Consider the following 13,760-nt stretch of genomic DNA (forward strand, 5'->3'; position numbering starts at 1 on the left):
TTCCCCATCTGGAACGAGTAGACGTTTATTTGGTCATGTCTCCCCATGAGTATTGTCACACAATTATTGGGGTTACTAACAGGAGTATGGCTGAGGGGTTACTTATAGGAGCAGAAATGACTCAAAGGCAGCTGCATCACCAAAGCCCCCTCCAGCATGGTGACAGCTCACAAAGCTGGAAAGCCGGAGCACACTGCAGTCTGCAGGCATGCCAGCCAGGTGCTTCCGTTGTTCTGAATGTCTGTCAGCTCAATGGTCTCTGCCTTTGGGACTTCTGCGGGTGTGAGCATATTCTAGGCAGCTCAACTTGCTGAGATGTCACTAAATATTCCTTACTGCTTATAAATGTCTGGGAAGGGCAAGGTCTAGTGAACCTAGTCAGTGTCTGAGACTTCGTGAAGCTTTGGAGTTGTTCACTTCCTGAATTTTATTGAGTTCCCAGTATCATGTAATGTTTTGTCTCCCCTTAGAAGACCCGCCATCTAAGAGGTTCCAAGCAGGATGGGAAGTCTATCTTGGAAGACTTTGCTAAACAACTTGCTTATAATGCTGCCCCTTATTGGGGGATTTTAGGTAGGGGCTCTACCACAGAGCCCGGCCATAACTCTTCATTGGTGGATTCTAGGCAGAGGCTCTACCACTAACCCATACCCCAGCCCCTCCCTGGGGGTTCTAGGCAGGGGCTCTACCACTGAGTCACACCCCAGTCCATCACTGGGGGATTCTAGGCAGGGGCTCTACCACCTAGGCATGCTCAATTCTCTCACTGGGGTTAGAGTGCAAGGTCAGTTCTGTGATGACTCTTCTGGACACTCATGGGGACAGAGAGGTTTAATTTCTTACAGTAGCTGTCCACTGTTGGTGCACAGAATCTCAGCAGCCCTTATCACTGAATGACAGCACTCTAACAACCCTTTTGCAGATGGCAGATTTGAAATGTAGAAGGTTAATGAACGTAGCTATGGTTACTTCATGAGCACACACGTTAGCACCACACACCTTTGAAAGAATGACTTATAGTTATTAGCGAGTGTGTAATGACAGAAGATCATGTCAGAGGACAGCCTGTGGGAGCTGGTTCTCTCCTTCCATGTGGGTCCTGAGGATTAATCTCAGGTCATCAGGCTTGGCAGCAAGCACCCTTTCTGCTGAACCATCACAGCCCAGCACCAACCTCTGAACACAGGAAATTTGTCCTTGATGCTGCTTGCTTGAAGCCAAAACCCTTTTTGGCCACGTTTCCCAGGATGGGAGTGAACATCAGGGGGATGCCCGGTATGAAGTAAGAACACTTGGGAAGGCTGTCCCTGCCTGTAGCCTAGGGTGGGACATCCTGGGGGTAGCTGGAATGTGACTTGATTTGCAGCCTGTGTGTGCCTGCCTCTGGAGGCAAGGGGCACCTGGATCTCACCTGGCCAAGCTTGTATTTTCCCTCTGTCATGGCGTCTATCATCCTGTCCTGTCTTCTCAGGTCTGCACCATTTCCTAGAAAAAAGGAGGGGAAAATGGCCCAATTGCAGGTGAGTTGATTTTCAACTGTGCTGTTCATGCTCTGTCTTAGAGTTTCTGTTGCTCTGAGAGGTAACATGACCCCTGCTTTTATAAAGAAAAACATTCAATTTGTGATGGCTTACAGTTCAGATGTTAGTCCATTATTATTATGGTGGTAGCATCCAGGCAGCTGTGTTTCTCCAGGAGGAGATGAGAGTTCTACATCTTGATCCACAGGTAACAGGAGACTGTGTGCCATACTGGCCTTAACTTGAGACCTCCGAACTTGCCTCCACAGTGATACACTTCCTCCAACGCCTTGTTCAACAGGGCCACACCCCTAATAATTCTACTCCCTATAGGCCAAGCATTCAAACACACAAGTCTATGAACAGGGTATAAGAATAGAAATTTAAAAATTAGTCACATCATTATTTTGCTTACAATGTCCCCATGGCCATTTAAAGCCACATCCCTGGCTCCGTTTGCTGTGCTGTAGCGTGGAACTGGCATGTTTTCCACTAGCAGTGGTGTGCGTTCTAACTCTTGAGTGGATTGCATTGAGTTGTTCTCCACCCAAACTCGAAAATCCCTGAGGCTCCCACAGTTTGATGTCTCTTTGTCCTTTTCCCTGTGGAGAGCCTTGGCTCACAAGACTGCTCTGAGGCTGGCCATGTGGTCCAGGGAGCAACACACACCTGGCATTGTTCAAATGTCGACGTCCTGTAACCCACCCACCTCGGGTAGCTGTCCGCCAAGGTCAGAAATTTAGTTCTTAAGAAGCCCAACGCCATGAGTCTGTCCCTGGTACCACACAGTGATGAAATGAACATGAGCCGTGGTCTGAGAGACCTGTCCCTCCGAGCCTTCTAGAGACTCAAAGCTGTGGTTCTGTATGTACATATATACATGCACACATATGCACGTGCACATAGCATACACATCAGTGCATCTGTATACTTTATCCCGTAGGTGACAGCTGAGAAACCTTATTGTCTTTTTCATTTGTTTTTTAAATTTAAATTTAAGATTTATATATTGTTATTTTGCATGAGTGACTTGCCTGCATGTACACCTGTACAGCATGTCTATCCCAAAGGAAGTGAAAGAGGGCGTCAGATCCCGTAGAATTGGAGTTACAGATGGTTGTGAGCTGCCACGTGGGTGCTGGAAACCAAGCCTCTGTCTGTCCCCTGCAAGAGCAACCAGTGCTCTTAACCACAGCACCTCTAGGCTCTTCTATCAGGGTCTCTGATACTCTGGGGCGTGGGGACGGATGGCGAGATTTCACCATTTATGTATTGAATATATTGAACGTGAAAGTCCTCAGCAGTGCAGGGCGTGGTCACTGTCCATCCATCGTCTCATTCACAGTCCTGAAGGACCGAGTGAGCTGGGGTTCCTTCATGCTGTTCCATGAGGATGGGGGAGCCATGTTCATTCAGGATGTTGTGTGTGCTGGGGCCTTTGTCTTCTAGGTCAAGAGAGTCAGCCTTGTTTAGTGTAAAGTCAGAGTACAGTGCAGAGCAGGACAGAGGAGGCCAGGGCAGAGGAGGGCAGGGCAGAGCTCTCCATCTGTAGCCAAGGGCAAGCTGCTCAGAAAGTCCTGTGGAGCAGGTACAGGCTTGAACAGGTCTGCAGTATAAACATCTAAGAATTCTCTGTAGAAAGCCAGATAACAAAGCAATAACACAAAATGTTTGCAATGTAAAAGGAAGTGAGAACAATCGTCTGCACGGTGACATTCTAGAAGAGGAAATAGTGAGAGTGAGCGAGGGACAGTGAGATGGCTCAGTGGTAAGGGAGCTTGCTGCGAAGGCTGATGACTGAGTTAGATCTGTGGGAACCACAAATTAGGAAAGAACTGACTCCTCAAAGTTTTTATCTGACCTCCACACATACACCATGGCTTGCATGAGCTCCATGACACACACACACACAGACACACACCATACCACACCACACAGATAAATTAAAAATAACATTTAGAAAAATATTTATTATGTGACAAAAGAATAATTTTTACTAAATTGACTTAATTAGTGAACTTCAAGTCAGTATATACTGTTTTATGAAGCAATGTGGAAGGGGCTGGGGAGATGGCTCAGCAGATATGAACACTTGCCACACAATCGCGAGGACCTGAGTTCAATCCTTGGAATCTGTGTAAAACACCAGATTTGGTGGTGCCCAACTATAATCCCGCTATGGAGGACACGGGAGAACCAGCTGGAGGCTAGCAGCCTTGCTAGCCCGGAATACACAGTACTGCAGAAACAGCAAGAGAGATGGCCCTGCTCTGTGTTTCTGCAAGGTTGAAGGACCGGGCCAACTCCTGAAAGATCTCCAGATACATGCTGTGCCACATGCACAGGTGTGGGCAAAATGCACATGCATTCTCACAGACTGCACATTTGTGCATGCACATGAGCTTGTATCCAAATATGTATACAAGCATACGCAAATATAAGGATTTCTTTGCAGCCCTCATGGCGGGTGGGCTCAGCAGATGGAAGGCAGGCAGAGACAGGTACTTCCAGCTAAGAGACTCTGAGTCCCACAAGGTCCTCCCTCCACATCTCAGCCTCACGTCTTCTGCAGTTATAACCTGCAAGTTTTGCTGTCCCAGGAGATGGTGACGTTCAGGGATGTGGCTGTGGTCTTCAGCGAGGAGGAGCTGGGGCTGCTGGACGCTGCCCAGAGGAAGCTGTACCGTGATGTGATGCTGGAGACCTTCAGGATGCTGCTCTCAGTGGGTGAGGATTGGGTCTGGGTTTCCCAAATGAGCGACTGGGACCAGCTGCTGGGAGCCTGGGAACTGCTGGAGTTGTTTTCTGGGCTTGGTTGTCTAACTGGAAGCACAGGTTTCTCATGGCTCCGTCCATCTGTCCTTTGAGCTGTGTATGGGAGTCCTGCTTGGTTTTATTAACGACACAAGCTAGAGTCGTCTGGGAAGAGGAGCCTCACTTGAGAAAATGCTTCTGCCAGGTTGGCTTGTGGCCAAGTCTGTGTGGGATTTTTTTTGATTGATTATTGCTAAGGTTGTGGCCCAGCTCACTGTTAGTGGTGATTGCTCTGCCAAGTGCCTCTGAGCTTTGTAAGGAGCAAGCCAGTAAGTAGCACCCTCCATGGCCTCTGCTCCAGCTCCTGTCTCCAGCCCCTTCCATGAGTCCGGCCTTGCACCATGAAGAGCTTCAAGCTATAAGACGAAATAAAACCTTTCTCCCCCAGTGCCTTTTGTCATAGTGTGTACAAGGAGTAGAGTAGGACAGTGGGGACAGAGGGCCCTTTGCATTGGTTTCCATAAAACCATTTACAATGTGCTTCTAGCTACTTTTGTTTTATAGGCTGTGTGGTAGTTCCTATTTATTAGTCCATTTTACTGGGAGGTATGTTTAAAATATATTTTTAGTGTGTGTGCGAGCGTGCACACTCACCACGCGCGCACGCACACTCATCATGTTGACAACAGGTGCCTACAGAGGCCAGAGAGGGCTTCAAATTCCTACTACTGGAGTTAAGAGGTGGTTGTAAGCTACTGTAGGTGCTGGGAACCAATCTTTGGCTCTCTGGAAGTAGTAGCAAGTGCTTTTAACCTCTGAGCCCTCTTTCCAGCTTGAGAGTTCTTTTCGTCCCTTCCTCCCTCCCTCCATTTCTCCCTTTCTTTGGTTTTTATTTCTTTGACTCAGTGTCTCATATAACCCAGGCCAGACTCTTCTCAAACTTACTATATAGCTAAGGGTGGCCTTGAAACTGCTCTACCTGTCTCTACTTCCTACTCTTTTTATCTACTATTTGCAAAAGACATCATCAAACTTTTGGTTTTTTTTCTTTTTTTCCTTTTCTTTCCTTTTTTTCCCTCCACTAGCACACCAGCCTTTCACACTAGGCCTGGTAGCCCAGCTGGAGAATGAAGAGGAGCTCTGCATGGTGGAGGCCCAAGGAGGTGAGATCTCTGGTGCGGAAGATGCTGCTGGGCCAGTGGGCGGGAGTGCTTTCTCTGACATGGGCAGGGCATAGCATTTCTCTCCTTAACTCTCCACCAGTTCCCACTTCACAAATAGTATAATGACTTTTAAAGTGCTTAGAGCAGGGCCGCTGAGAAGGCTCCTTGAGTAAGGGTGCTAGCCCCAAGCAGAGTTCCTTCCCTAGAACCTGTTTGCCTGTGTGTTGTCAGGGGGAGTAAACTGACTCCCTCAGGTTGTTCTTTGACCTCCACAGTCATACCATTGGTGGAGCAAACACATATACACACATACAGAAAGAGAGGCTACACTCACTTATACTCATATTCATGCCTATAAAGAGAAAACCATTTATCCACATTGGGAATATCCGCTTTTCTTTTTTCTACTGGATTACCTAACATCCCATGATGAAGCACAGTGTTGTGCTTATAGTTCACTAGAACTTTTGAATGCGACCACATTTGATACCCAGATTTTGTTAGGAAAACCCAGAACTTTTTGTTGTTTTTGTTTTTTTGTTTTTTTTTTTGGATTGTTTTATTTTATTTTATTATTTTATTTCATGTTTTTTATTTATTTATTTGGAGACAGGGTTTTTCTCTATGTAGCTCTGGGTGTCCTGGAACTCACTCTGTAAAGCAGGCTCGCCTTGAAGTCACAGAAATCTGCCTACCTCTGCCACCCTAGTGCTGGGATTAAAGGTTGCTCCACTACTGCCCTGCAGAAAACCCAGATCTTAGGCACCCAGGGAGTCCTGGGTTTGTGTCTCCTGTGTGTGTCAGGTGTTTTATCAGTCTCCACAGAACCAGTGTGGCCTGTCTGTCTCCTGATATGAACCATGTGTTACACACCAGCGTCTCTCAGTAAGGTGCTCACTTGTGTGTTTGTCTGGATTCTCATCCTTATAGGAAGCCAGGGTGGACGTGCTGTGGAGAATGATGAAGACATGGAGTTAAGCTCCCTTTGTCCCAGAGAGCTCTCCTCCTGTCAGACCTGGCCACAGGGTGCAGGCTTGTTACCCAGGGATCAGGATCCCATGAAAAGATGTCTAAAGAACAACACTGAGTCTCAGAACCAAGGAGATTCTTCCTTTCTGGTGTGCGCAGGGAGGCTGGTTCAGATTTCTGAGGATGGGAACTACGTGTTGCCTCCTGTAGATGATGACTCTGCCTCTCTGAGAAGTCAAGAGTTTCCTTCACTGAGAGCCCAGCAGTCTTGGCAGGTATCACATCTCAGTGGGTCATGTATTCGCCAATGGAAAGGTCAGCAAATGCCTAGGAATGTTTCTAGTCAGAGTTTATATCTTCAAGCTACTCAGGAAATCCACTCTGAAGAGAAACTATATCCATGTGTGGAGTGTAGAAAAGATTTTACACATTGCTCAAATTTTAACACTGAGCACAAAGTTCACATGGAAGAGACTGTCTATAACTCTGAGTGTGGTGATCACTTCAGTCTGCCCCCACATTTCCAGGACTTTTCAGCAGTGTACCCCAGGGAAAACCCACATAAATATGCATGCAGTACAAGTTTCGATCAAAAATTGTGTATTCCAAGCCATCAACAACTTGACGTCATTGAGAAGCCTACTCATAAAGAGAGTGAAAATGGGTCTAACTGGAGTTCCAGCCCCCAAGATCAGCAGAAACCTAAGCCACACAAATGCAACACCTGTGGGAAAGGCTTCAGTGACAAATGGGTTCTTACCATTCACCAGAGAGTCCACACAGGAGAGAAACCATATCAATGTAAGGAGTGTGGGAAGTGCTTCAGCCAGAGTGCCTACCTACACTCCCACCGGAGAGTTCACACTGGAGAGAAACCATACAAGTGTGAGGTGTGTGGCAAGGCCTTCAGTCGGAGTTTCTACCTGCAAGGCCACGAGAGAAGTCACACTGGGGAGAAACCATACAAGTGTGAGGAGTGTGGGAAGAGCTTCAGTCGAAATTCCTACCTGCAAGACCACCAGAAAGTTCACACTGGGGAGAAACCATACAAGTGTGAGCAGTGTGGGAAGGGCTTCAGTCGGAGTTCCAACCTTCAAGGTCACCGGAGAGTTCATACAGGAGAGAAACCATACAACTGTGAGGAGTGTGGGAAGGGCTTCAGATGGAACTGTAATCTTCAAATTCATCAGCGGGTTCACACAGGAGAAAAACCCTATAAATGTGGGATATGTGGCAAAGGCTTCAGATGGAACTGTAATCTTCAAATTCATGAGCGGGTTCACACAGGAGAAAAACCCTATAAGTGTGAAAAATGTGGCAAAGGCTTTAGTATCGCCTCCAGTCTCCTGGTCCATGAGAGAGTCCACATGGGAGAGAAGCCTTACCAGTGTCTCGAGTGTGGGAAGGCCTACAATAGGTATTCCAATCTCCAGATACATCACAGAATCCATACTGGGGAGAAGCCATTTAAATGTGAGGTGTGTGGGAAAGGTTTCACCCAGAAGTCAAATCTTCAATCTCATCAGCTTGTCCATACGGGAAGGAAACCCTACAAGTGTGACACATGTGGTAAGGGATTCAGCAGGAATTCAGGTCTTCTGATGCACCAAAAAGTCCATAGCAATGATAGTTTCTATAGGAGGGAAGAGTATAGGAATGGTTCCCATCCTTCTGAGAACCTAGGCAGAGACGAAGGCCTGTCAAATAATGTTCTGTTTTAATGAAAAGTAGTGTTTGTACCTAACATGAATGCCAGTGGTTGCTGGGAAACAACACAGAATAGAGATTCATCAAGTGTTTGCCAACATCTCAATAAGCTCTTGTAGAGGATCAAAGAACTTCCTCCGAATGTAAGCAGGAAATAGCAAAAGTTTGATTATATGTAGAAGTTTCATTTCTCACAGCCAATTGGTCCCTAATATCTGGACCTAGAAGCTGCTTCCCAAATTACCATGCAGAGGCTTAATATTACTTAAAAATACTCGACTAATAGCTCAGGCTTATTATTAACTATCTCTTCCAGTTTAAGTTAACTGATATTCCTTAATTATGCATTGGCATGTGGTGGTCCCTGTTCTCAATAGGGCATACCCATCTTGCTTTCTCTTGGGTTTGACCTGAGTCTCCTGAACCTCCTATTCCTTTTCATCTCTTATCATTCTTAGTTTGGTTGTCCCACCTATACTTTCTGCCTGGTTACTGCCCAGTCAGCCTTTTATTAAACCAATTTGTGTAACAAATCTTTACAGTGTGCAAGTTAATATTCCACAACATTTGTCCCTTTTGTCCAATTAAAAAGTAAGTTTTGATGATACAAAATTGACTTTATTCTGTTACGAGAAGTAATCAGAAATAGAAATCACCCATCTAAATAACACATATTAGGTTCCATATGAGTCTGCCAGGCCCTCTAGTACAAGATAGTGATGAAATTGATTTACTTGGTTGAATGTGCTAGAACCCTCAGAGTTTCATAAAAACAACAACAACAAAAAAGCTTGTCAATAGCAAGAGTTTGAAAAAAGATTTTTCTATCACTTGGCAACAATACAAGGAAAGTATAAGGCAATACACTACTTGTTCTTTATACAGCCAAAATCCAGTACCTGTAGGAAGTAATCCAAAGAGTACTCAATGAAATGAACTTTGGCTGCTGGATATGTTTCATTTTTCAGAATTTGGAAAGTTAAAATGTGTCCACCATATCATAGGTACATATTCAGGATTTCAGTGGGCCACTGCTTTGAGTTCTGAAAAGGATGATTCTATAGTCACAGATTTGCTAGAAGTTATGGCCCTTATGTTTTTGTACTCTGGATGTACCTAACGAATTATGGTCCTTTAACCACTTTGACATTTTCTGCCTGTCACATTTAAAATTTTTTCTATAGTGAACCATGTTTTCTATTGTGAAACATGACCATGCCTACGCACGACCTTTGGAGTCTCTAAAAGGAAGATGGGGCCCCAAAACAATTCCACCTGGATTGTGGTGTTGCCGCCAAACTGACAGATACCATCCAAAGATTGAATTTGGATTACAAATGGCTCAGGACAGTTTCAACATGGCTAGCTGAGATAACCCAGCCTCACAGACTACCCTAGCTAGGACTTGAGATAAGCCCTACATGTTTCCATTATGCAGAGACTGAACCACAAATGATTCAGCTACCTCTTCCAGGATTGGTAATTATTTTGATGTTTTTTTCAGGGCCCCCTAAAGATGCCAGACAGCAGGAAGTAATTTTAAGAACATGAAACCCACATTCCCAAGTAGTAGGAAGATGGTTTTTGGTCACTGGGCAATGGATATTTGTAATTGTTTAAGGGATATGCTTACACGTGGTAAAATGGTCAGGAAAAAAACTGAACAAAGGAGGTTAGATTCAGGGTTTTCTAAAAAGAAAAAGGGAGGATATAGAAATATGAGGATAAAGGGTACATTATTGAATCAACTCTGAAAAAAGGTGATATAGCTGTAATAGGATAATAGAGAATTTAATCTACTTTTAAACCAAAAAAACTACTAGTCATAAGTTTTTTACATTTTATTATATTTTTGTATATTGATAGCAAATTTGAGGTTATTTTTGTTAGAACATGCTATTCATACATATCACTCTGGTTTAAGATATTGTACCTATACTGTTCATTTAACAATGCAATACAAAATTCTAGTCTTTTAAAGTTATTACATACTATGATAATAAAGTAATGCAGGTAAATGGTCACCTATTCCAATGGAACTTGTATTTATCTTAGGTTTTCAAGATCAACCAATTATATTTTAGATAGGTGATCTTCAAACACTTCAGAGATCTGCAGAATATGGTATTTATGATGTTTTAATAACATTGCCTGGCAGCACCAATGTCAGAAAAGATGAGCATTGAGGTTATTCCATATGGAGTTTACTTTCTTTGTGGTGAAAGTTAGCCACTGGTGGAGAAACTGCCCTTGTGTCAACTGCTGACAGTTATGTCCAAATTGGACAGGCAGGACACAGAAGAAAGCAGCTGTTCAACTTTGCGAAGACAGAGTAGTACAGCCCTTCAGAATTATCCTGCTCCACAGAAAAGTATGTCAGATATGCTAGGCTTATAGGCCGAAGATAAATGCTGCAATATTATAGAGGAACCTTGTGTGACTGTCCAGGCAGACTGCTGTTTCTGTCATTTTTCACAGGTTTTAGAAGTTGCTTGCTTGCACTTCCTGTTTACTCAGGTAATATTTCCTTTGAGGGTCTCTGATGGAGTTGAAGACTAGAAACTCACAAAGGAATGTAAGATGTATAAAGTTTAGAGATATAAGAAGATAGCTTTGGGTAGGTAATACAAATTAGGATGAAAGGTGAATTAGTTACAACCCTTTGGACTCACCAAGATTGGATTAATAAATAATGGAGTATTTCCTCTCAATTTGTCAAATGCAAATGGACTGTACATTGTAAATGTACTTCTTGATGCTCTATATTGTGTATAGTTGTTGGCCTTATTATATATAGCTCTTTATGTTAATTTTAACCTTTGCTTTTTATTTAGACAAAAGGGGAAATGTTTGATATTTTGTGTTCTGACAAATAAATCTTGCCTGGAAATTAGAGGGTGGAGCTAGCCACTAGTTAACAAATAACCATAGAGGTCTGTACAGATAGGAGACAGGAGTGATAAGGCAGAGTGGGGAGAACGGAGGTGATTAGGGGTTGGAGACAGGATCTCAGTTTAGAGAGGCAAGAAGTCTCTGTTGGCTGCTGCTCTGCTTCTCTGATTTTTCAGTTTTTACCCCAGTATCTGATTCTGGGCTTTTATTGAGAAGAGTAATTAGGATCACACTTCACAGTGCTGGCAGGCAGAGAGAATAAATAGGAGAACCTTGGGAAGAGGAGGGAGCAAGAAAAAGGGCTACCCACCCACTTATACAGCTAGACTTAAATTCAGAAGAAAAGAAAAGATGTAGAAAAATATAGAAAGGTAAGGCAAAAAGTAGACAGATAATTTAAAAGCTGACAAGAAACAAGCTAAGGCTGGGCATTTATAAGTAATGATAAGTATCCCTGTGTGTTTATTTGGGACCCCGGTGGTGGGCCCCAAAAGGAGCCCAAAGAGTATAACAACTAACTACAAGCACCCATGTTAGATGGATCACAATGTTTTTGTAAGTTGTTTCAGGGGACCTGACACCTTTGTTGCTGTGTGGGTGTTGGGTTCACACAATTCTGTGGCAAGAAGACTCAGACAAGAATGAATTTAGCCTTTCACAGCTGCAGGGTAATACCTCTAAGGACTGAAGCACTTTTCCTTTTCTCAGGACATTTTTATTTTTCTCTATATTTATGCTTTATCCAGTTGATTTCCATAAGCTCAAAACAACCTGAATGAAGTTTTCAAAAATAGAATGCCACGTGCAAATTCTCAATTCATAAAGTACCAGTTTTCCAGGTTTCTCAAACCAAGTTTTGCATAGGCTCGGTATTGGGAAACTCCCAGACAAGATTCAAATAGAGTAAGAAGAGAAACAGCTGGTGTCTGCCAAACAAAGATTTATTAGCGCTAAGTGCTAAACTAACATTCTGGAGCCCAGCCAGAATGCTGTCACATGGCTTCCTCGGAACTATCCTCACATGGTGAAGATACATACAATCAACAATGTGCATACACACTATTTAAAAATGAATAGTTTCTTTTGTATAACTTGGTTTTCTTCTTTCTGTATTCCAAGTTTCTCTATAACTTCTTAGACTGTGTGGTAGCTTTGTTGAGTTTATTTGCGTTTACTTGAGTGTCACGTTTGAAAAGTTTTCCTTTTCTAAGATTACAAAGGAGGTGAAGGTTGGAGAGCTGAAGGTGAATAGCAATTAGTAGAACTGATTCGGACTAACAATTCCCAAATTTAGGTGACTATGCAGATATTCTTGAAGGCGAGAAAGAACTTCCCTGCAGAGGTTGGGCGCTATAGTCCAGAAGGTCCATGCGGTCCCTGACAAGCTCTAGAAAGGCGTCGATTAACACACAGTCTTCCACAGAAAGATGGGAAGGCTTCGTGGTTAGACGATTTTGGTCTATAGGAACGCTAAGAACGCTGTTCCGGACCTAGAACTTGCGGAGATTTAATCCAGTTTCCTTATGGCTTTACTTCCGCCCTGGAAAGGCAAGGCAGGAGAAACACTGAGAATTGTGGGAAATGTAGTGCACGACCGTCGAGTCTCCAGATTACTAGAATAACATCCGCCTCAGGAGGTTTAGAGAGCTGCCCTTACTCTGTCGGGAATTTTGGGAAATGTAGTTCGAAATACCAGGTTTAAGGCTAATTTTTTTTCATGTGTCTGTGTGTCGTCCTGGTCCCCTCGGGAACTGGAAAGTGTGCTCCCGGTGGCCTGTGCGGGAAGAGTCACTTCCGGCCCAGGTGTGCGAGGCCGTGGCCCGCGTTCCTCTTAGAAAGGTGAGCCCCCCCTCTGCTGTCCTCTCCCGCGTCTTCCCGATAGTTTTCAGGCTGACCCGCGCGATAGGCAGCAGGCGTGGATGCTGGGAAGGAAATCCGCCTCAGTAGGGCAGGAGGCGAGTTTGCTGTGAATGAGCCTGCAGGAGCGTGCCGCGCTTGCGCACATCGATTCAGGCCTGTCTGGGGCTGTCAGTCACCAGGATGGAGGGTGTCATGGGCGCCGGGAGCGGGAGCCCCCAGCCGTCTCTCTAGCCACTGACGGAAATGCACAGTCGTCTCCGTCTGTGTCCCCGTTTCTCCCTCAACATTTTGGTACCTATCGAAGAGTGAGTTTGTGTTTGCTGCAAGGCTCAAGACAGCGGGCGCGCGGCACCAGCTCTTAGCTGTTATTTTGCTCTTAGTGCTTTCCAGATTTCGAGGAAGCGCCCCAGTCTCTGGAAGCCCCAGTGACCCACAGATGGTCTCAGAGCTCCTGCTGTAGGGTCCTTGGCCCCAGCCTGACCACATCTGACCACTCCAACAAAATCTTCAGTGACTCTTTTTTTGTTGTTGTTCTTTTTTTTTCTTTGTTTTTGTTTTGTTATTGAGACAGTGGTTCCCAGCTGTTGCTTGAAGTGTCCACTATGACTGGGAGGGGGCCGGGGGCTGATGAAGTCCGTTTTCACCTTGTATCTTGCCTTCCTGTATTTGAAAAAGAGCGTATGAGGAAGGAGGCATCAGAGAACGGGGTACAGTAGTCTGAATAAGAAATGAACCCATAGTCTCTGGACTTTGAATATTTGGTCCAAGTTAGGGGGACAGTGATGTTTGCTGAGGTGTAGGTGGCATGGCTCTGCTAGAGGAAATACGTCATTGGAGGGGGGTCTGAGGAGGTAGGGTTTTATGTTATTGCAATTTGCTCTCTCTACTTTGTGCT

General features: G+C 44.6%; 1 protein-coding gene across 1 annotated transcript in view; it reads left to right on the plus strand.

The window, feature by feature from the left end:
• Positions 1-13,760, plus strand: part of LOC121449939 (zinc finger protein 112-like) — a 32,686-nt gene that overhangs the window by 794 nt on the left and 18,132 nt on the right. Inside the window, exons 2-6 of the mRNA XM_041654598.1 lie at positions 1,472-1,520; positions 4,121-4,247; positions 5,360-5,437; positions 6,368-8,115; positions 12,689-12,844. Of these exons, the coding sequence (XP_041510532.1) occupies positions 1,506-1,520; positions 4,121-4,247; positions 5,360-5,437; positions 6,368-8,115; positions 12,689-12,844 (2,124 nt within the window). The 5' untranslated portion in view covers positions 1,472-1,505. The remainder of the gene's footprint in view (positions 1-1,471; positions 1,521-4,120; positions 4,248-5,359; positions 5,438-6,367; positions 8,116-12,688; positions 12,845-13,760) is intronic.

The sequence above is a fragment of the Microtus oregoni genome, unplaced genomic scaffold (genome assembly GCF_018167655.1).
Source record: "Microtus oregoni isolate MIOR12 unplaced genomic scaffold, Mior012 000006F_ref0000085, whole genome shotgun sequence".
Taxonomy (NCBI): Eukaryota; Metazoa; Chordata; class Mammalia; order Rodentia; family Cricetidae; genus Microtus; species Microtus oregoni.